The sequence below is a fragment of the Chlamydotis macqueenii genome, chromosome 1 (assembly GCF_036417535.1).
Source record: "Chlamydotis macqueenii isolate bChlMac1 chromosome 1, bChlMac1.mat, whole genome shotgun sequence".
In the NCBI taxonomy this organism is placed as follows: domain Eukaryota; kingdom Metazoa; phylum Chordata; class Aves; order Otidiformes; family Otididae; genus Chlamydotis; species Chlamydotis macqueenii.
Window position 1 is genome coordinate 134,293,154 of NC_141556.1, and position 24,418 is coordinate 134,317,571.

The 24,418-nt window shown below is 40.2% G+C and overlaps 1 protein-coding gene across 1 annotated transcript; it reads left to right on the top strand.

The window, feature by feature from the left end:
* Positions 1 to 391: 391 nt before the first annotated feature.
* On the top strand, positions 392 to 23,340 carry CLTRN (collectrin, amino acid transport regulator). Its single transcript, XM_086740313.1, has 6 exons — positions 392 to 564; positions 949 to 1,007; positions 7,299 to 7,384; positions 14,217 to 14,333; positions 17,099 to 17,293; positions 21,377 to 23,340. Exons 1-6 carry the CDS (start codon positions 498 to 500, stop codon positions 21,531 to 21,533), a joined length of 681 nt encoding a protein of 226 aa, XP_086596439.1. The 5' UTR covers positions 392 to 497; the 3' UTR covers positions 21,534 to 23,340.
* Positions 23,341 to 24,418: the final 1,078 nt, after the last annotated feature.

The window sequence follows — 24,418 nt, forward strand, 5'->3', positions numbered from 1 at the left end:
CTGTGGGACCAGCCAGTTTCCCAAGGAAGCTGGGTAGCAGCTTCCTTTGGGATCTGGTGGCAGCCGAGCTCCTAATTCACCTGCTGTGGGTAACAGCACGGTGTCCCGCCACCACAGTCACTGGCCACTCTGGTGTGACATCCCTCAGACATCTTGTGTGCCTGGCTGACATCAAATCTGAGGGGAAAAAAGGTTGGCCTGGAGCACTGTGTGAAATCTTGTATTATTCCAAAAAGAAATAAGGAAAATGAAAAACTTTTTACAGCTTTTTTTTTTTTTTTTTTAATTATTACTACAGAGAAAGGTTGTCAATAACTAGCAGAAGACAGTTGCTTCTAGTGCTTGTTTTGGCTAAAATAATGGGGGTTAATTATTAAACCTTTTACTTGGTTGCTCACTTGTGCTGCTGATGCTTTAATCCTGGGTCACAGAAAGTTTAAGAGTGCTTTACAGGGGAGACTCGCTTCTTTTTGCCTCAACCTTTCCACGCTGACAGGATGTTACGGGTTTTGCTGCTTACTCTTTCTGTAGTTGCCATTGCTTGTGCTGAGCTCTGCAAGCCAGGTAAGTTTTGGAGCTGATTCCCTTCCTTCCCCAGGTAAATGTAGCTATGAGTTTATGCCTACCAAGCTGTCAGCTTCTCAGATTTTTACTTTAACTGTTTGTCTCCAGTTTGAAGATTGAAATGCTGAGCATTTACTTCTTTTATGAATTTGCAGATTAAGAACGGAAGCTGATCTCACTTATTTTAAAACGGTCATGGTAAACCTCACTAAGACTTTGTAGGACTGTGGCATTTTTCATGCTGGTAACTTCTGCTCTCCTAAGCAGTGTCTGTTAAGACACATTTAGAAGCTGTGATTTGTAAATAATAAAAGAAGTAAATGATTTAAAATTCCATTTTGGCTGACTATCAATACGTATTTGCTTTTTTTCTCTTTGTGGCAGATGCACAGAATGCTTTCAAAGTCCGGCTTAGTATCAAAACAGCTTTGGGAGATAATGCAGTAAGTAAAGTATCTTCACATATTCTTCCTAACTAAATATCTGCAAAACCAGAAGTAATATATACAGTAACATTTCTGAAAGCAGCACAAGCAATTTGTTCTGAGCATTAATTGTAATAGCTGGCTCAAGTCATGATCCAGGCATCCATTTCTTGACATTTGACTAGCCCACTCCTTCAAATGGGATCCTTTAAGAGAACTATAAAGCTTACTTTTTCATAAAGATAATTTTCTGTCAAAGATTTTTTTTTTTCCTGTAAAAACAGTAGAGATGTTACATTTCATACATGAGAGGTGCTGCATAAATCTAAGTCTGTATTTTGGGAAAAGCACTTCTGCTTGAGCGTGCTAATTGTAAAGTCACGCATGAATGGGAAGAGAAGCAAGAAAAGATTGTTAGGTCTTTAGGAAATGGGATTTTAAGTCAGGCTCTCAGATAAGCATGATGTGTAGAGATCATTCGAACATATCAATTCCCTCCTAATGTAGATTTTTGGCTAGTGGCCTTTCTTCTCTGCCTGTGGTGCACCAGCTGGTCTCATGAGGACGGAAATGCTTTGGTTTAATTCAGGTCCTTGGGCTTAATGTAGAAGTACTGGTGTGAGCAATAAGGGTCTGTGATACATAAGAGACTGAGACATTAGACGAGCAAATGGTCCTTCCAGATCTAAAGTACTATGAAATATGGCAGAGCGCAGTACTTCATTTGAAGTTTTGAATGGTTACAGCAAATCTGCAGCATGTTACAGGGCTCATTATAAAATCAGATATGACATGTCTTGGAAGGTCGTCTCTGCTGGAAGTCTGGTGTTTGATTATGTTAGGAGCCCTGGGTCCAAGGTTACATCTTATAAGAGACTGGAGATATGAGAATCTCACTATGACTGTAGAAGCCATTTCAAAATTACCCTGAAATATCAGGTAATTTAAAGTAACATTAGCAGGGACCTAATTCTGCTGGTAACTTCACAAACCAGACATAAACCAGAAGAAATATTCAAGATACATGCTAAAGTATCTGTCTGTGGAAATTTGTATTGAAGTCAATTCTCTTGGGTGAGAGAATTTAATTAAACAGTAGTGCAAGCCTGGTTTATTTAAAAAATTATTAAAAATAGTGTAATCCTATGGCTTAAAATATGTCAAAATCATTATTGAAGCCCCTCTTGATGATAACAGCTAATATTTTGGTTTAATCTTTGTTCAAAATAGTAACAAAAATGAAAATTGCTGTTTCCAGTAATGCTCTTTCTTAGTGCTTTTTGCTTCTCCAGATATACTAAAATAAGGGGATTTTGATCATTTCTGATTTTTTTTTTATTTTTCATCCAAAAAGGGTATGCTACAAATCATTACTCTTAAAGGCACTTTATATTACAAGAAAAAAGCGGTAACAGAGGAGTCTATTGTTTTTTGTAGATAGATAGTAGTTTATTTCATATAACAAAGTGTGTGAAAGCCCTAAGAATGGGACAATCTAGAACAGCATGTTAGAACAGGCTGAAAGTGATAGGATGCCATACAAATTACCCACAAAAAATGAACAATTTATTAAGTGCACGGGTAGTAGTTCCTTTTTATAGCCATTGCAATCTTCTCTGCAAATGACTGAAATTGAAGATGGAAACTACTATCAAACTGCAGTTCATTTTGGTTGAAGAATTTGGGATGCTTTACTATTTTATTTTATTTATTTATTTTAGCAAAGAAAAGCGTAATACTGTCATTGTATCGCAGTAGGGCACAGCCAGCTTAGAATATCTTAGTATGATGCTCTGCTACTGAATTCAGTGTCATTCATTTCCAAGTCACTTCAAGCTGGATTATAACAGGAACCCTGATACTGTGGGCATTTTGCTCTAGACTGGCAGGATAACTCCAGTGTACGTTCAGGGGCACATGAAATAGGTTAGTACAGTTTGCCATGTGGTTTAATGCATGCCATCCACTTTGTGTGAGGCTGATAAAGACAGGACACCGCTTTCTAATTTGTTCACAAGGTAGGCTGTACTTTCAGGCAGGGAGTGCAATTTAGTATATTTATATAGTTCTTATCACAATGGAGCTGGAAAGAGCTGCTAAGATACAGTAAGCGTTTAGCTGTTATCATTTTGTTTGCAAATAATGGCTGTACTTGATAGAGACGTTTGCTAACCAGTGGGAGGAAATGTGGTGTCTGTAAGCCTAAATGGAAGGAAGGTGATTTATGGGTTTCTTTGAGGATAATGTTAATTTTATGAGTGGCTTGTGGAATAGCTGCTAGTCACTAGCTGCTTCCTACTCATGGAGTTAGCAGAGTGGCAGAGAGTTAATTCAAAAAGACCACAGACAACTAGGGAGTGAGCAGAAGTGGTGTACAGTGACAAGTCTGTGTGCCTCTGTGTCACCAGTCAGTTTAACCGTAAAAGTCCAAGAGCTGTTACCTCAAGGGCTGCAGCCAGGTGAAGTAGAAGGTGCACTTCCCTTCTGGTTCATGTATTCAGGCTGTTTCTGAGGTAGAGGATGAAGATAGAGAAAGGCTGATGTGCACCTGGTGTCTTGCCACCAAATGGGGTCCAGAAGTGTGTTTGTGTGTCTGTAGCCACACTGCAGTCTGCATGGCTGTCTAGTTAAAACACAGCCATTCAGGAGGGAATGAACCTTGGAAGGTCCCTAGTCCTCTCCTGCTCAAAGCCAGGTCAACACTGAAATCAGATCAGGTTGCTCAGGGCAATCTTTTAATATTATAATCTTGTTCTACTAGCTTAAATTTTGTCTTCCTTAGAGCACTGCTGTAGCATTTCACCCTACCAACAAGCTACACTCATAATCTTTTACCCATTATCTCATCAATCTCCTCTTTCACTAATAGGCCCTTAGCACTGTCTTTCACAGTAAACTGCGACTAATTGTGCTCCTCCTTAACGTATGAAGGATGGCAAGTGCAGCTGGGCCAAGGTCTTTGTGTTTGTTCCTTTGTAGGGCAAATAAGATGGTAAACATTAATACTTCTGATATCATCATGTAAAGTTTCATTGATAACAGAGTTATCTTAGAATCAGAAGTCCATCTTAGATTAGATATTATGATTTTTTTTTTTACAATGAGAGTTGTAGAACACTGGAACAGGTTGCCCAGAGAGGTGGTGGATGCCCCATCCCTGGAAACGTTCTAGGCCAGGTTGCATGAGGCTCTGAGCAACCTGATCTGGTTGGAGATGTCTCTGCTCCTTGCAGGAGGGTTGGATTAGATGACCTTTGAAGGTCCCTTCCAACCCTAACCATTCTATGATTCTATGATCTAGTCCAATCCATCTGCAAGGACTAGAGATGTTTCCAACCAGATCAGGTTGCTCAGAGCCCTGTCTAACCTGGCCTTGAACCTTTCCAGGGATGGGGCCTCCACCACCTCTCTGAGCAACCTGTTCCAGTGTTTCACCACCCTCAGTGTAAAAAATTTTTTCCTTATGTCTAATCTAAATCTATCTCCTTCTATTTTAAAACCATTACCCTGTCACAACAGGCCCTACTGAAAAGTTTCTCCCCATCTTTCTTGTGGGCCCCCTTTAAGTATCGAAAGGTCGCAATAAGGTCTCCCCAGAGCCTTCTCTTCTCCAGGCTGAACAGCCTCAGCTCTCTCCTATGTTTATAGTGTGTGATTGCAAATGATATTTAATAGATTTCCTCTATAGCAGCACAAAACATGCATCAATAGCTGCATCTCATACTAACATCAGAACAGAAGCCACATCTTCAGTCATCAGCTGCCGTCTGCAATTGGAGGATAAAGACGAAACTGGTAAAGCCCCACAATAGAATGATTCAGCTTTCTTTGCTCCTGTCCCTCTGGCTGGAGAAAGCTGATGATTAGAAATTGACTTCTGGCAATTCGTGCCCACTTGTCCCGAGTTCATACAGTTTGTTAGCTTAAAGGTATTCTTGCCATACTTTTCCTCCTCATTATGTTGTCTCTCCCCTGCATGGTCGTACATGCAGTTGTGTACAGAGGTTCTTGTTCATATGGAGCCTGCAGTCATCTCCATCTCCTATACCTCCCATCTGATCACCGTTTTCTTGGGACTTCTTGCCTTCTGCCCGGAATGTTGTCTGCAGCATCTTCTCCTCACTCAAGCAGATCCCTGATTTCTGCTGAGCTTTCTCTGCCAGTCTCCTCCCCCATTTCTTGCAGCTTTCTATTTGTTCTCTCTTTTTTAAAGTGCTTGCTCTGACTACTGGGACTGGAGTTCCTCACTACAAATTATTTTCACTGTTTTGAGATACCTTTTTGTTACTCTGACTTAAGGAAGCTCTAAACTACTGTATTATTTATGAAAACTGAATACTTGTTAGTGCTGAATTGTGCATATATACATGTACTGCACTAAACATAAACACATCAAGTACATATACTTGGTAGTGCTGCATTGCTTTTGTGTCCATGTAAGCATGAAATAAAGTGTACTTCACCATTATCCATTTTCAAGACAACTCTTTAAATTATCTCTGTGGCTGGTTTAGTACACCGGATAGCAAATTATTTTTTTCTGTCCTTTTGGACCTGTTCTCAAAGACTGCAGGTGGTGTGTAGGGATTCAGTTGATAGTAACACAGACAGAAAAAGGAAGATCTGCCCTCTTAGTACTGCAAATTGTGCTTTGTGGTTTAAATACAGATGTCTTTAAAATGACAATAAATAGTTTTATAGTTCTCATCTATATTAATTCCTCTACTACATTATTTCTTTTAGTACTAGTTGCTCTCATTACTGTCACATTTTCATCAGTGCAGTGGGATCAAAACACAGGCTTTTATAATTTCTTTTCAAAGAGTCTCTCTCTTTTTTTTTTTTTTCCTTTTCACTTTCCATTCCCAGACTGGCATGCATTATCACAGTATGCTTACACCTCCCTTCATTCACAAGGCAAGAGTGGTGGTGAGTCAGAACTCAGATTGTCAGCACTGCATCTGGATTTTAATGCCACTCAAGTTATCTGTTGCTCAGTTTTGTTGTCCCTGTCCTATTTCGTCTCAGAGAGCCCATTTCACACTCATCATTTGTCTAGGGATGATAAATATGACTGGTGTGACTTTCTGCCCTCTAAATGACTGCCTACTTCCCTGCTTAGGTGCCCAGTCCACAGGACATCAGAGCAAAATGAGGGCTGATTCCTTCTTTTTGCTGAGAGGTTGCAGCTCCATGCATTCAAAATCAGAATTTAAAAACTAGAATTAATATTTGTCATTTTCAGTGCTGTTTACTGTACTGCTTTTTGATGCACATTGCTGTTTTTTGAATAAAGGCCCATGAAACAGTAAGTCCAAGTTGTCAACAGGGTTAAGTATCCACACTGTTGGGTTTCTGGTTTGGATGATTACAGTGCAGATTTTTTAAATGCTGAAAGTTAAAGATTAGGTTTATGTTCTGATTGACTGAAGAAAGCTGCCTCTAACATCCATTAATATCATTCCAAGAAACTATTAATCTTTGTAATCTGCTGAAAGGGGAAATTCAATCAGTATGCCTCAGTCATGACTCTTGTTATAAAAATGTAACGGGTGCAGTTCTTACAGGTCATTAGAATTGCATATGTGAATGAAAGCCCAGGGGAACCTAGTGAAGCTATCTCAGAAAGCTGAAATTAGGGAAGCATGATTTTTCATCAAGACAACAGAAAACAACTTTTGGAGTCTGTATTTTACTTCTTGTTGAGGTAGTAAGGATGTTATTTTCTTTCTTTTGTCTCGCATGTGGTGTATTAATTTGTACCATAATTGAATCTGTCTTCTCGTTGCAAGGACAGCATGCAGCAATAAGGCCATAATCTCATTTTATTTCCTGGTGTCCTGACATCCAGCTCCCAGAGGCTACCTTCAACATTAACTTTTTTTTTTTGTTTTGTTTTCGAGCGGAGCCAAATGGTCTTTGAAAGTGGATTTAAACCTTCTACTTTAACAGGGTTTACCCAGCAAAAGAGGCAAGGTCATGGGTGCAGCTCTGTGGGGAGAATTCTAGCAATATGCCTGTCTTTGGTACAAGAAACTTTACACCTCCAGTTTGGCCAGCTTTCAGAAACATTAAATTCATTCAGTTTTTGGAAACATTCTTTGCACTTTGTATTGCACTTTATAACAGCCATTAGTAAAAGTCCTTTGTGCACACTAAGTAACGGACAGGAATTTATTTTCATAGCACAACCAGAGAATTTATTCATTTTCTTGATCAATGTAGCATTTCAAGTTCAGTGATTCTTTTCCCTCTTTGTACTGCCAGCACTGGTGCTGAAACTGATTATTTTACCCTCTTCCTTTACAGTATGCCTGGGATGCTAATGAAGAGTACCTCTTCAAAGCAATGGTGGCTTTTGCAATGAGAAGATATTCCAGCAAGAGCACAACTCAGTAAGCATCTGCTCTTATTTGCCTTATACATATTAACAGTGCTGCATGTAGTGGCCTGTTCTCTGCTGGACTGAACGTAGAAATCATTATATGGAGCTTCTAAAAAAAGGCTCTGCCAGTATATTTCTTTGACACTCAGATATATCTTAAACATCACACTTTGTCTGTCTCAAGCAATGTTCAGTCTTTGGACCAGTATCCCTGTTGATGTGAAGTGACACAGCTGTAGATCTCAGTGGGATTGTGCCAGTTCACTCTAGCAGAATCTGGCAGTAAGACATGATACCTTCTGGAGACCATCCTGGGAGGAGGTGACACATTGGCAGGGTCAAGAAATGCAGTACAGATCCTTGAATAAGCAGCTTTGGTGCACGTTTTCTTAGAGCACAGCTTCAGCAGTATGCTGAAGATGAGCTGACTCAGAGAACTGGAAGGTGGATAGCTGTGCTAGTCCTGTGTTCTGCTGGGGATATCCATCCCTAATATCGCAGCGGTTGAGTTACCTAACATCCAGAAGTTTCAGATGTTGCAGTTCAGGCATAAATCAGCCTTTAATTGGTTTTGGGATTAAATCTGCCCTGAGGTATTGAATATTCTTCTCAGGCTTCTGATCCTTGCTACTTAGGAAATTAGATACCAGATTAGACAGATCATTTAGTAAGCTGTATTTCCAGTGCGTTGTTATCTTTCTTAAACAAGAAACCTTGTTTCTAGAGGCCTATTATTTTTTCATTGTTTTTCAATCTTAAAGGAAAGATTTATGGTTCTGGTAAGCTAATGAGGAGAAGGTTCTCAATTTACTTTTTAAAAAACTGCTTCAGGCTGTTGTTGCATCAGATGAAGCATATTCCACATTTGCAAAGATATTAGTTAACTTCAGTCACGTGGTGATTACTGTGGCTGCTACACTTTCTCTTAAATAGAAGGTGCTTTCCCCTTCCATGTAACAGGAGTATTTTGTTGCTTGCTGTTTCATTTTTATTCCTCAGAAGTCGTCTCCTTTGAGCAAGAGAGCCATTACACCAAGCTTAACAAAACTAACCAAGTATGCTACTGCACACAATTAAAATAGCACTTACAAAAAAAAATGAGTTCAAGATACAAGCTAATTAAAGGTGATTATGCAGGGCTTTTTCTTAGGTTTTCAAATTAGCAGGATTTTCATCCAGTATCTGATAACATAAAGATTTGCTTTTGTATATTTATTTTAGTCCCAAGTCCTTTTTAAAAAGTATTCTCTTCCTTCAAAGTCATGTTGCTTTCACATGGCAGAAAAGCTGTGTCAGAAGCCAATGATCTTTTTCCTTTTTGTGCACTGTGGCTCTCTGGAGACTCAACTAATACTGGAAAGCTTGGTGCAGGAATGGAAAAAAATCAAGCCAGAATGAAAGGAGTTAAAATTTTAATGGAAGTTATCTCTGTCTGCTCTGTGAAATCACAGAATTTATGCTCACTTAATTCAGTTTCCTACTGAGACAATTTTTCCTATGGACAAATATGATAATGTCAGTATTACTCCAATTTGGAGGTGGAGTTGCACACATCAATAATTTCTTGCTGCTAAATTTGTCAAATGGAAAGTCAGTACAATATTTGGAAACAGCTAGGTGTGAGCATATTTTTCTCTTTTTAAGATGGTGTAGGACTTCCTCATGGGGTATAACTTGTTGGGTGTACCTTGGAGGTATAACTGATAACTTTTCTAGGACTTGTAGATACCTTTGGGATCATGCATAGACAGCATGCCAGCCAAAGTACAGCTCTGCAGCAACAAGATCTGGTACGATTTGCTAGGCAACAGGCTGAGGAGTTTCCTATTCGTAGATCTCTCCCAAATCCCCAGGGACCTCAGAGTCCTACTTCTGTGATGGAGAACTAGATGAACCTCCGAATACACCCCAAATAACCTGCCTGTTACATGGGAGCACGAAAGCAATGCAAGCCTCCATCCTGTTAGAAACACCGGGAATAACACACTCCTTTCCTCGCTCTTGTGGCTGGCAGCTGGAAGGAACTGGGTACAGAGGAAGGAGCGCAGTCCATCCCCATTCCCTCTTCAGTGGGTATGGAGGTGTGGGAGCACTCAGCACCCCAGAGGGTACAGCAGCATGCCGTGCACGCAGGAGCGGCTCTCTCGTGTAGCTGGTAAGGACAGTGGCAGGGTCTCGCACTGTGGTGAAGAGGTAGGCAGAAGCAGGAGCTTGTGGCAAATAAATTACATTACACTGCAGAAAGTTTTCCAGATAAATGCCAAGAGATTTTCTTTGGGAGCTGTAAAAGATCAATGATCAATTATTCTGTCATAAAAGAACAAACAGATTGTTTGTGCCTGCATTGTGGAAGCATCTAAATTTACCCAAAGTTTGCATCTGAATAATTAAAGGTTTTTGTCAAAATAAAGACTTATGAAAAATTTACCAGTGTTTTACATAACCAAATACTGGTTCTGCCATGGTATAAATTCTGCACAGGGCCATAACCAGGGTGTGACAAACCTCCCCTTTAAAATCCCATTAATTTCTAACACGCCTACAGCCTGCAGTAACTCACAGCCACAACTAACTCCCACATGAGACCAAATGCCATTAACTTCAGCAAGCTGGATCAGGCCCCATATAATTTGTCTGTTGGATCAGCATAACCATTGTTGCAGCCTGTCCCATCATTTCTGAGATTCAAAGTCAGCTTTTGTTAGGCTTCTGAAGCTGGATAAAAGCCAGTCTGTGATGACAAGCATTTGAATGTGCTGCTGGAAACAGCAGTTGATGCTGTTGTTGCCCTTGTGTAACCACTGAGTGATCCAAAGCAGAATGGATAGGATTGCCATTACAGCTGAAGTTCTCTAAAGTTAATTTCTAAACTAAAATTTAATAAATCATGGAGCTTTGTTTAATGTTTGAAAGGCTTGTCAAATTTTCAAGTTTGCATGAAACAGAAAAAAGATACAATCCATCAAATTACTCAGCAATTCTTAATATAGATAAAATAAATACTTCTTTTTCAGTGGAGAAATAAAAATCCTTTATTTCCTGCTCTACATATGGCCTTTCAATTCATTCTCAATACATACATTCGTGAACTACGTAATCCAACCTTTGATCTCTCAGTGTTAGAAAATGATCATCTGCCATCTGTGTTAGTAACCCTGGTTTCTCTAATCTGTGACTCATTTGAAATAACATGCATCTCTTTTGGGCCCAAGACTAGTTAATCTTTAGAGCAGAAAGAATGTGATCACATTTATTTCATTTAAGTAACAGAATCAATTTTTGGTACATCTTCCCCCCCGTTTGTAGTTAAGAAAGCTGCAGTTTCCCTCATGGAGTGATCAGAAAAAAAATTCAACCATGTTATCCATCTTCCTGAGACAGACATTTTTGATAATAAAAATATTGTGACCATTTAGAACAGCAAAAGGAGCTTCTAGAGTTAAAGCTGTTACATCAAGGTGATCCCATGGCTGCTGCTCACAAAAAGGAAGAAAATAATGTTCCTTTGCAGGAGCAGCTGTGCAGCGCTGGGTTGGAAGAGGCCTGATGCTTTTGGGAGAGCTGGAGATGGGTGCTTGGGACTTGAGCCTGTGGTTCTCCCATGAGCTAATGGCCCCTGTAGGCACCCAGCTCCCTTTGAGTCTCTGGCAGCTCTTTCTTACCTCTAAACAATCCTTTAAATGTCCTTAAGGATGGTGTTTCAGGCCAAGGAGCCATGAGGGTTTCCTGCCCTCTACTCACTGGTATTCACTTGCATATATTAAAGGAAATGTAATTTTGGAGTCTGGCAAGGTGCCATAAGGCCAGGACCAGGATCTTGTCATTCTGACAATAACAGCCTTCTAATCTCCATGACAAAAGGCTGTCACCTTCTAAGGAAATAAAAAGATGTCTACATGTTTGTTTACAAACACACTTAATGAGCATAGTGCATGAAGAAGTCAGGTTTCTGAAATCCAAACAGTGTAAAGATAGAGTTTTTTAATGTTTCTGCATGCTGTGAATCAAACCTACGTATAAATAACACAGGAAAAAAAAGGCATATCTGCTGCAAAATAATTGCATTGGTGCTTGTTGAACCAGTCCGTTTTGGTGTTTACTCAATCCCCTTTGAACTTCTCATGAGCAGTATTATTCTCTTTGGAGCCTGGAAGGATTTACAGCATTCAGATTCAACTGATGAAGAAGCGGCAGTGAAGCTAGGTTTTTGTTGTTTATAATCAAGCAAGGATTTTAGACACAATAGGGAGCAGAAAGGACGCAAAATTTATATATCCTAGTGAAAGCCTTCCTGCCCAACTGATTCAAAGCTGTTTGTTCTAGAGAAAGAGAAACGCTGCCCAAAATGATGGCCAACTGCCCCATCTCAAGCTGAAAGCCCTTGACACTGTAGGGAAGGCTCAAGGTTGAAGAGTCTCTTTGAACAAGAATGTGAAAGTCAGGATGTTCTACCAGTCTTTATCTACAAATTTATCTTTCTCTTTGAGGATCAAGCTTTCTGCATTTACCCCATTTTTGAGAACATCTGCAGGGCAACATGAACCCAAAATTTCTACCTGGACCACTTTTTCATTGCACCATAGAAATTCCAGCTTCAAGAACTGCAGTAGAGTGAAGATTTAGGTCCTACTGTTATAAATTCTCCTGATGGAAAACTTCCCCTGCAGGTGCAATTTTAAATATTCTGTGAATTCAGCAAGAGCTTGTCAGCCACCAGCTAAAAGTAGACTCTTTTATTTTCCCTCCTGTAAGTTTTCTGCTTTGCTTTTGTTTTGGGAGGAATAAATCTACTTTCATCTTCTGACTGTTGCCAGCAAACTGATGTGAACATCTTTTAAAATTCCAGAGGATGGGTTTCCTCTTTTATCCATAAAGGTTCTCTGTATTTGCAAAATTGACGTTGTTCCAGAGAGGTAAAAGTGGGTATTTCAGCTCTGCGAAATCATTGCTTTCCATTTTATCGCATATGGAATATATACCTTCTCTGTAAAATGAAAGGTTGCCCTATCAAGGCACCAGAAACACCACCTAAAAAAAGCTTTCAGCAGTAAGTAAAATATTTTCTGCAAAATATCCAGAATTGACTACTGTGCTCGAGCCAATGCCTATCCTGCCTTAAAAGCAATCTGATTCTTTTCTGGGTGGAGACCAAGCACTCACCGGCAACACTGGCTCCCTTTCATTCTTTCCTACCTTGTGCTTTCTACTCCAGCCACTGCAGAGGTCTTGTTAGCAGTCATTTAATTATGTTTGTAATTAGCCAGCAGGTGGCACTGCCAAACTGAGCTCGGTGGCAGTGGGCGTTGCTTACAACAGGGGATGTCACCCTGAGAAAGAGTAGAGGCTGGATAGGAAATGTCAAAACTTGCATTTTGATGATGGACAGGCCAGCCCGTAAAACCAGTTAGAGTAGTTAGTGATGGACATGACAAACATCACTGCAGGTAATTACAAGAGGGGCTGCATTCTTCTTTGCTGGCTCACTGCAGGGTTTCCTTCTCCAGAATGGCAGGTAGTGTCTGAAGATTGATCATCCGTCCAAGCAGCGTCTGTCAAGTCAGGGTGGCTGTGTTGTGCTTGTGGCCAGGTAGACCTTGTGCAAAGGTGAACCAAGTTCAGGCTGCTCCCCAATAATAAAAATGATCCTAACTCTTGGATTAGGGCTTTCAGGATATCTGCTCGCTGCTTGAGCATGGCCAGTAAATCTGAATTCAGAGCCGAATTTTTGGGGTTATATAGTAATAATATAGAACGAAATAAAATTCTCCATTTTTATCTCTGTAGCTATCTGTCATTGAATTCATAAAGGCTTTGGCTGTCCTCTTATGAGATATACTATGTTTCTTGCCATGCTGTAATAAATGCCACTATAGATAATTACTGTATATTACACAATTTTGGCTGGTTTGTTTCTTAGTTGTGTGAATAAGCTAGGAACATATAGAAGAACATAGAGGCACCATCTATCCTCAGTCACTATTATGATACTAATATATTAGCCTTCACTTCTTTTGTTTAAATACTCATGATGATGTCATTCCATGAGGTTTTTCTAATGATAGTTCCACCCTTTACTAGTATTAGTGGTAGAAAACAGATTTGTAAGAATCTGAAAAAAGACATTTCACATACTTTTTACGTAGTATGCCATGAGAAGCTGCATGCCTGTGCCCTTCCCCTATTAACTTCACATAAAGCTGAGCAATCTTCTTCTAAACCAGATAAGATGAATATTTCTCACAGCATAAGCTAAAGGGCATAGGCCAACGCCAGTATAATGTCTAAATTTAGCCTGTTGCCTCCACTCTGCGCCTGACTCTCTGCAGAAGGATGTCAAAAAGAATAACATCAATTTCATTGCTCTTCCCTCCAACCAATGTACCCTGTAGAAGGACTGCACTCACTTGAAAGTCCTGTGGAGAATCTCCCATGCCCAGCTCCTGTGGTACTAGCTGTCAAAACCAAAATTCTTAGTTCATCAATGCATTTGCCCCATTATATGGCCTTTGTCACAGCCCTGATGATTAAGATGCAAATATGTGTTTTTCCATTTGATTACGCCTAATGTACGTCCAAGACCACACCATGCAAGTTTGTAAAAGATTTAGAAATTCATTTGAAGACTCAAGTTTGGTCTCCGTAAGCTGATTTTTTTTTTTATCATATTGGGAAAAGGGAAATACTGTGAGTAATATTTCTCCCTCAAGAATTAACTGTTAACTTTTTTAAAAGTAAGAATTTTTCCCCCTTTAGATGAAAGCAATATTTTAAGAAAATCTGAAATATTTCAATAATTCCTTCCATGCTTCTTTAATAATGTTTTTTATTTTCACCATCCACAGAATTTCCAATGTGCTCCTCTGCAATGTGACAGATCGGGTGTCATTTTGGTTTGTGGTCACAGATTCTTCCAAAAACGTGACAACTGTTCCTGAAAGTGAGGTAGAGGCAGCCATCAGGTACAGTCACTGCTGCTGCAGCCTTTTCTTCCTTTCTGACTGGGGGTGTTTTCTCTCTCTATGAATGACCACTCTGCCTCTTTAAGGATGAACTAATCCAAGTAGTTAAAACACCAGGGGGTCAGGATTTCTGTGAGATTAGAAGGATTTTTAACAGTCCCACAGAATGCAAAGCATGTGAGCCTTGGGATTATAACTTTGGAAGGAATCTCTCTTAATGCTGGAGGAGCTTCAGATGAAATCTAGTCCCATTCCGGAGCCCTGCCTGTAATTTGCTGTCCCGTGCGCTGCACATATGCTGCTCTCCTCCAGCTGTTACATTTCCCAGCGAGAGCACCTTCTTCCTCAGATGACAGAATTTCACACTTTTGGGGTGGGATTTACATCATTTAACTGCCGTTGCACGACACATGCACATCTACACCTGGACTAATGACCATAGGCTCCCTTTTGGTGCTTCTCAGGTACAGTTATCTGACTTAATTTAGAACTCACCATTCACATGAGAAGAGCTCGTGTGAACCCTTCGTGAGCAGAGCTGGCTGTGTCCCAGCTTGGCTTAAACAATTTTATGCTCACATTCTTTTCATACCAGCTCTTTCTAGAATGCCAGTCAGTAATCATAGCTGAGCATTGCTTGTACAAAGTACGACGCGGTACAGATCAGTTTGCTTTCTACTAAGTATCGCATTCTGCACCCAGTAAAAGCAAGTGTGTGGAGCTGAAGAGGGAAAAAAAAATAGGTAATCTGACTTCAGTGGTCCACCAAACCTATGTAGGGATGACTCCCACGAGCAGCATAACTCACATACATTTCTCAAGCACTGAGTGGAAAACAGACCTCTTTGTTTTTAGACATTCTGTACTTTGTCTTGAAAATTCATGTTATCTCTGTGGAGGTGTAATGCCTAATTCCTGATGAATGAGTATGCGTTCCTTTGGAAAGATTAACTTTTAAGCTTATGAGCAGATTAAACTATTTCCTACAGAGACACCAAACAATAGCTTCATCGCATTAGTCGAGGAAGCAGATTATTTATTCACTGAAGCTCTCTGTAAGAGTGCTGGAATGTGGGGTTTTTGCATTTCTGTTATTCTTTGATACGTTCAGTAGCATAAGCTGATTTATTTAAGTCTTTTATGTGCCCTGTTTGCCACAGAAATTGGATGCTATTATAGTATGTTTGGTTTTTAACTGTTGTCTGTCACCTGATAAAGAAGAATATGCTATTTATGAAAAGTTTTAATTCTTTCCTAACTTAGAAACAAGAAATAAAACAGTCTATAAAACTACAATACTTACTATTCAATTGTTTCTGATTGCAGGCTTCCATACTAAGTCATTATTCTAATTCTTCATACTACAGTAACATGTAAGAACGCTACTCATGGACGAGGATTTTACTGTATGAGGTTCTCTACAGACTAAGAATGAAGAGGAAGGCAAACCTTCTCAGAGCTCTGTATGAGTCCCAAGGTCTTACATAGATACACACAGGACATATTTGTGCCTATACAAACAGAAAATGCACCTGTCATTACCTGTATGTGTTTCAGCACATAATTCTGTAACTCCAGTCATTAGATAAGGGTGAACAATGCTTGTTTCAGCTGTTCACAATGATCCTTTTGTATCAATAAGGATAAAAATCTTTTCAAAATCAAAGACTGCTTACTGTATTATGAGTCTTATAATACGCCGTGGCTTTCAGTCCTTTCCAGGAATGCTGGCTTTCCATTAAGGCTAAGAACTTCCCATTTAAGGAACAGTCAGACATTATGGTTTCCAAGAAAAGAAAGTTGCAAAATCTTACCTGTATTTCCCATATATCTGTTCTTAGGAAATATTTGGTCTATGGTAAATAAATTGAATTGTATACAAGAAAGAGCTACTGTAAATCATACAACTGCAATCAAAAAGAATCTCTCAAGACTGATATATGTAATACATTTTCTCAAAAATTTCTAACATTTTGAAAAAGCTAATGAAAGATACTGCTAAAGCCTTTAAGACTGCTTAGATTCAGATCCAGAAATACCTTCAAATGCTTAGAAGTATTAACTGTGGGTGAAGATACCCATTAAAGGGTAGCAGTTGTGCTACTCATATGAAAAAGTGTATTTCTCAGACTTTGTTTCTCATAATGGAAAACATGTACAAAGTACAAATCCCTTCAGCTGCATCCTGCAGGGAAGAAGGGCACGTTGTCAACAGGGGTTCTTCCAGACCGAATCATATCCAGTGCCTTATGGACCTTAAAAGATTTACAGCAACAAGAGCAGATGTACCTGCCCATAACATGCAGGATGGTTCAGTTTGAGGAATGAAGGGGCACTGATAAGTGAATCCTCTGAGTATTGCAGGGTAGATCTGCCACTCCCATGCTAATCCTGAACGCTGCATGAGCAAGACAACAGAGCCACCCGTGTAGATTACAGTCTGCTATGTCTTCAGCACATGGTCCAAACCAGAAAAAAAAGTACTGATACTGTACTTCAGATCTCATCTGTATTTCCCAATTTTTCAGATAAATACATACAAAAGTCTGGTGTTCAAAACCTTGTAAGCAGATGTCTATGGATTGCTGACAGGGTCTATGTTAAAGTCGAGGTCTGTGTAATCCTACCAGCATCACGCTGGATCAGGTTCAGCCCTGCCAGACTTGCAGCACATCCATGAAAATTCCTTTTTTTTTTCTTCTATCCTTTTAACTTACAAAATACACTTTATAAAGAGTTGTGATGTTCTTTGTGTTTTTATGAAGGATGAACCGGAACAGAATCAACAGTGCCTTCCTGCTGAGTGACAAAACACTGCAGTTCCTGAAGATAACCTCAACCTTATCACCTCCTGCTGAACCCTCCACGCCTGTCTGGCTTATCGTATTTGGTGTTGTTCTTTGTCTCATTGTCGCTGGAATTATTTTCCTCATTGTTGCAGGGATTCAGCAACGCAAGAAGTAAGCGGTTTAGCTTTTTTTTTCTATTTTAAGTGAACACTGGCAAGTTAAGTCAGCTGGGCTGGTTTTGCTTTTCAGATCAGCTTCAGAGAAATTGCAGCTGTGCCCTCCCTCCATAGGTAAAAATAACTCATGTGTCTTTTCTGAGTGAAGGGGTTAAAATTTTTAACTGTGAAGTATGGATGCCTTAGTGATGCTGAGGTGAAATGATGAAATAGAGAGTATAAGAGTATGATCCTGGAGGCCACCTAATTAGAGATGATAGCTTTACAAAGACATTTGCTGTTGTTCTTCTCAAGGTTTAGCATGCCATAGGTGACCCTTCTCTCACAGACTGCCCAAGTAGCTGCCAGGAGGGAGAAGGCTGGCAGTGACTGTGCCCCTTCCAGAGCAATAGTGTCAAAAGCTGGCAAAGCTAAAAAAAAATTTGCTGCTGTGGTTTGAGAAGCCTCAGTAGAGCACACATTAATGATTAGTGTGTGGCTGAAGAGGACCTGTTCAATGGAATGGTGCATGATATCACCTACCATTCATGATCTGATGAGTCCAAAGTACCCAGCCCTTCACAGGTTCTCCCCATGAGCAGTAGGGTAGGAGAGAGATATTTTATTTTCCTCTCAGTTTGTGCCCTGTGGTGGCACTGGTGAAAAGAGAAAGCTATTCATGCTTCCCTAGCGTGAGCATGTTGGAGCAGGCCAGAGAGTAGGTCTGGTTTTGGTCCTGCCATCTCTATTGGCTCAGAGTTGGGCATGAAGAATATAAATTTCTCAGCTGAGCCGAGGTTCTGCCATAGGAGTTCAGTTTCTGCCACAATTCAGACTGCCATGGAGGTTATGTTAAAACAAAATTATGACTTCAGTAACAGAGTCATACAGGAACAGCGGAACTGAAAAAGGGTAGACTTCTGCTGACAACTAGATCATGCTAAAATTATTGAATGTGTGATGGACTACTTCCCCAAATAGATCAGAACAATGGATTCGTATGTGAAAAGTGGTGTGTTGAAGAAACTTTTCTTTTCTGCCTCCTTATCACCTTGAAGAATTGTGTTAAAAGACCTCAGAAAAAAAAACACTTATTGCAAAGGATAGGTGCTTCTCTTAGAGAACCTTTAGTAGCGTAGTCAGAATCCCTTCAGTTATATTTTGCATTCAGAAGAGTTGCATGAATTTGTGAAACCCCTTTCTGTTTTCAAAAAACAAAATTCAACAAACAATAGATGAGAGATGCTGTTGGGGAAAGAGTCTGGGCAGGTACTTCAGATCTGTGGACAGTTTAAGCCCTGTCACAATCTTCCATGTGGTAGGGGCTGAGTTGTTTCATCCGCTGAACCTAGGCAACCTCTTCTGTAAAACTAAAGAATAATGTTGCTACCTGAAGCCCATACCTGCCCTCTGTGTACTCTCATGGCTCTGTGTGTCTATATTGCACCTAACTCAAAGGGGGTCTTTGAACATTTCAAGTAAGTGTAATATAAATAAATTATGCTAAATAACTGTGGTTTTTCTAGCTAAAATGATAATTTGTGCTTTATATCGGGCTGAAAGACAGCATTTCTCTCACTCTGCTTTCAAAATAACTCATCTGAACTTGAGCAATTCCCCTCAATATGATGTAAACTACATACTCTTATCATCATACCACCAGTAACATGGCTTGTTGCTGCCTGCCTGTGGTCACTTGGCATCCTCCCTGTCTCATGCTCTTGTTGTCCTTTTAGTTGTTATGCTCCTTTTCACTTTTCCCTCTGTTTCCCTACTCTACCTTTACAGATCACCTTTCCTCAGAGCAGATTCATCTGTGATTGAACTCTAACCCTCCTTTCACATCAATGGCATCTGCAGGCAGGGGTGGGGGACCCAGAAATGGGGTAAACCAAGCATATATTTCTTCCATCTAGTGTTGAAAAGACTGGCGGGGGGTGGCCTGGGCTATTTGACTTCAGAGAAGAGAGTTTCAAAAGTGCTCATCTCATTTTTAGGTACCAAAGTATGTGACCAGGTTGTCAAAGACTTCAGCATGTCTTGTAGTAAGGTTTTTGGAAACCTGTCCAGAGCTGACATAGTGGCAGCTCTGTTGCCTAGTAAGCTGTGTTGGAAATATGGCCCCGGGGACAGTGTTGACTTCTCATAAATCTGGCATTTTGTTTTTATTGGCCTTTAAAGTACCAGTTAAATACCTCGGTTCAGATAAGCCCACAAGCGCATGCTTCAGGCCATTCCTGCTCAGGCTGGCAGGGAAGCACGTGATTGGCCTATAATGGCGTTTCAGTAATGAGTTAGACTCATACATTGTTTCTTGAACGGACAGATTTTCTTGATTAGGTCTTCACTGTGTGTCACTGCCAACATGTACAATTCCAAGCTGGAGCTGCCTGCAGCTTGAAGAGCCCCATGTGATTGTAGCGCTGGATCAGACACACTGTCTCCCAGTCTTATGTTTGTTCTCCTGTCACTGAAGCAATAGGACACCTCCCTCTCCAGTAATAGATCTGGCACATACCCAGGGTGGGACCATCCTCTACTGGCTATGCTGGGCTTGACTGAAGTCCATTCCCACCCCCAAAATCCCATCTGCAGCAGAGGCCATAAACATTTGCCTTGGGAAGAGTGAAAACAGTAAGGGCACACAATGCTTCCCTCTTTTACTCTCCCAGCAGCTAATTTGCAGCTGGGAGCCTTCCTGAGCTGGATTTGGCCTTCATGCATTGGGTAGCCCACAATATTTTCTCTTCCCTTAACTTGTTGAGTCTCCCTTTGAGCTCAGAGAACTTTTTAACTTATCTGAATTCCTGTGGCAACGAGTTCCACACATCTTCTACTCCTCTCATTTCTTTTAAATCTGCTCCTTAGTATCTTCTTTTATGTTCTGCCCCCACACTTTTTGTATTAAAGAACACTGCTTTTATAACTGTAAAAGAGCAGATACAGCAGCCAGAGGTCAGAGGTTTCACTATGACCCCCCACATTTGTATTTAGCAAGTCTGTAATGCCAAGAATCTCCCAAAGACCAATAAAATTTTATTATGTTAATATCGCTGTTATTAGCAGTTACACTGAGTCAGGTTGTTATGGTTGTCCTGAGTCAGATTGTTACAGTACATATTGTGGGATAGGAAGAAGCAGTGGAGCTGACCTTTTGAGTTTCTTATCCTCTAAAACTGCTGATGCTGCAGGCTGGAAAGTACAGCAGGTTTTTCAACTATGAACTAGCAGATCTTAAGGTCAGAATAAATCTGGAATTAAAGGAACATCATGACAATTATCATGACTGATAATTCTGTATTACATCTTCCCATGGTTGCATTTTCAGATAATTTTATTCAGCAACTGTTTTAATATGCTTTTGGTGAGAACTGGAGCCTGGAAAAGTAAAAGCTGTGCAATTATTTGATCTAGAAAACAAAAGTATAAAATACTGAGTTGGAAGGTGGCTGTTAATGAAGTTTGAACTAAAAACGCAGATTTGCAGCATTAAGAGTACCTAATTATGGAGAAGATCATCAAGGAGTGTGAGGGCACTCAAGTCTTCGTCATTGGAGGCTGTACTCTAAAGCTGAACTGTTTCTAAAAAGTATGTTTTAATTTGTCCACATCATGGCATAAAATCTATGACATACATAACAGGATCAGACTAGATGGTTAGTGCAATCCCTCCTGATGTAAAGCAAAAACAGATTTAGAGATTTTTTCCATTTTTGTTTTGCACCAGCTTTTCCTTCTTCACTTTCCTGTCATTTTACAGAACAAAGAGCTGTAATATTGACATATTTACTTATGTATATGGAATGTGTAATTTGTAATATGTGAATGTGTTACCTAGAGTAAACATATTTACAATATGTTTACTCTAGGCTTTCTGATTCTCAATCCTGACCTCAAATGACTAAACCAGGGCTTCCAATCTGTGGGCCTCCTGCCTTCCATGGTATATTTACAAGAGCAAAGAGGTGCACCAGATTATGCCTTTCAGAACACAACCTGTTATGAACTTCTGACTAAATGTGCAGTTTTCTGTCTGTGGAATTGCGATGGAGTGCTGCAGGTCAACAGAATAAGGTTATTTTCTCTTCCTTGTTTTTAGAAAGAGTAAAGAGTCAACAGAGAGAGAAAATTTAGAAGAGAAAGGCGAAGTGACAGTAACAGTGGAAAATGGAATTCCTTGTGAAACGCTGGATTTAAAAGCAGGCCACATTAATGGAGTCTTTGCAGCAGATGATGAACGGTTCACATCCTTATGAAATGCTGCCTTTGCTAGCTGGTGGTTTTTTGAAAGACTCCGGTGCCTACCTTATCTCGTCACTACTCCTGAATGTCAAACATGAAGACAAGAAAAATGTCCTTTCCCTTAATTTCCCTCGAGAGAACCTTTTGCTGATAACACATACACTCAAACCTCTGTTACAAAGCTTTTGCTCATGAGCAAAGCAAATGAGAAGACCTCAAATGATATCCATTAAAGATTCCCAGAAGATGTGTGGCAGAACAACGCTGAAACCTACTTTTGTGAGGCGTTTAATTTTTAATGATTATTTAAATATGTTTATTGCTTGTTTTCCCCTGATAGAAATGTGAAACTGCATTATTCCTGAATGTCACTGATCATCTATCATTGTCAATTCTTGCTGGGCTTTCTTTCAAACCATATGCAAAAGTTTCTCCATAAAATGACTTCCATTTGCTGATATACGGTATGCCTTTGGATGGAATAGTGATTAGTGCATGAAAGTTTTAATTTATCAAGGAAAAAAACCCAAGCTTTTACAGCCTCCATAAGAGCAGGTTAAAAGCAGCTGGGTCATCTGTAGCTTTAGGATCTGGCATTAAGAGTGTTTCTCACTTAACAGTCAAAGTTGGAGATTACCTGACCTGGAAATTAAAAGCTACAAAAGTTTGAAATTTGTTGAAATTAAAAGTTGCAACAAAGGGCTGACTTTCCAAAGGTACAGTCTGTGATTAGTCACCCAGCTCTCATTAAATCTATGAGGGCATTTCACAGCTCTTTGAAAAAAATCTTCCTTGCATTTTTAAATAAAAAAAAACTAGAGCAAATTTCCAAGACATAGCGAACCCAGGGTCAGCTGAACTCTTCATTTGACAGCTGGATAGCTTTTAAAAGATTCAGTGCTTGAACCACCAGCTGCTGGGCTTGGTGCACCTGACTCAATGAGAATGTGTAGATGGTGGTAAGTTGGCAGAGACCATTCAGACACGTGTTTCCTCTTCGTGTGGCTGGGAGTTGAGGGCATCAAGTGGTCCCAGACCCTAAACTACATTGCTGGATTACTTTGAAGTCAGCCATACATACAGACTATGCTGTCTGTGCCCTAATTCCATTCACATTTAAATCAGTGATGAAAGTCATACTGATTTCAGAAGAACTGTGCCCCAGTAAAGCTAAGCTGTAACGTACGTGTGGTTAACTACACATAGAGAATGGAAGTGTGTTGTAGCAAAATATGGTACCAGCAGTCACCAAACAGCTTCCCACATCCCTGAAGGCAGGATTTGACCATTAGTCTTCTTGTTTCCAGTGTCATGTTTGGAGGCAATATTGGAATACCCATTTACTTTGTAGGGTTATTCCATCGGACTCCTCACCAACAGGAACGTGTAAAACAGAGTAAAGCTGCTTGTAAAGCACCCTCCAGTGTCCCGAAGGGTACAAAGTTTTCTTGTCTCCCAGGGTACAAATCCTTAAGCATTTTGGCTGTGTCGAGCACCTTTGACTGTCCATTTGCCTCAGTGCTTGCTGTTGGGTGCAGGCTGAGCAGAAAGGGAGGGATTGGGGAGGAGAAGGGGGAAAGAGCGGGGTGAAGGGAGGAAGCTGAGCGGGGGATGACAGAGGCTAGGGGAGGCGAAGGAGAGCAGGACTAAATGCAAAATAAAACTATGGAACCCACTGATCATGTGCCTCGCTTGGTCTCATCTGTCACGGTTGTCTTTCATGTCCTGGTTGTGAGTCCCTCTGGACAAGGACTGTCTCTGTGTCACAGAGGGTGTGCTGCTCCATTTTGGAAAACGATTAATAAAGTCAGTTATTAGTGATCGTATCTCAGTGCTTCAAAATTACCGCAACGTGAAGACGTATTTCTCACAGAAATGTCAAAGATTAAGTTTACCGGTGTTTAAGATCATTTGGAGGAAGATATAACTATGGTGTTATTATTTTTCGCTCAGTCGTTGCTCCAAGGTCTTTCTCTCAGGCAGAGTTTTACTGCGGTCATTCAGATTTCTAAACTTCACATTTTTTGTATGACAGCTACGCTGCAGTGTGACCACAAGAGACTGCTGTAACTGCAGCACCTCTGCAAGAACCCGTGAAAGATTTCAGTGAGAATAGCCTGGCAGTGCAAGAGCAACCTCGAGCAACCGATTAAAAATTACTGTTGTCCTGTATTGTACTATATGACACCAAAATAAAATTCACATTATATGTAAAAGGGCCAAGCATATCTGAATGTACTTCTCAAGGCCTGCGTGAAGGTTCAGTTCAGCCCATGGCACTGGCAGTTTAAAAAATAGATCGAAAGCCTCTGAACAAAACATGATGTGATGTGGGCTGACTCTGGTGGTATGTATTTAATCACTGACTTCCTCCCAGCTCACCTTTTAGCAGCTTAATTACTTCATAGCAGTTTGGACTAATTTTCTGCTAATGATGTTATGGGATTCAGCCATACCATACATCTTGCTTGCCTCTGCCCTGGCAGAAAATTGCTTGAGAGAAGCAAATGATACACGAACAGACAGGTATCACACTTAGCAATGCTTTGAAGTCAGCGTTGTTATTAGCTCTTTCACTGAAATAGGTACCAGAAGCTAGGTTAATCAAGGGCAGAGTGCTACAGAAGAAATAAATCTCTTTTCTAGTCTCTTTGTGCAGCAGGATTGTATTAGAAAACAAAGAGCACTTTGATTTGGTAAAGCCTGGCCTCCAGAGCCTGCAAATGGTACAATGGCAATTTATATCCCTTGAGGATCTGGCCCAGGCGTTTTATGTAACTTTCACTGTTTGTAATTTTTGCATTTTTTTTTTCTCTAAACCACCTGCTGTCGAACAACCTGATAATTAATGGGAAAGTGAGTAACAAGCAGTATAGACTATACTGTAAGCTACTTCCTA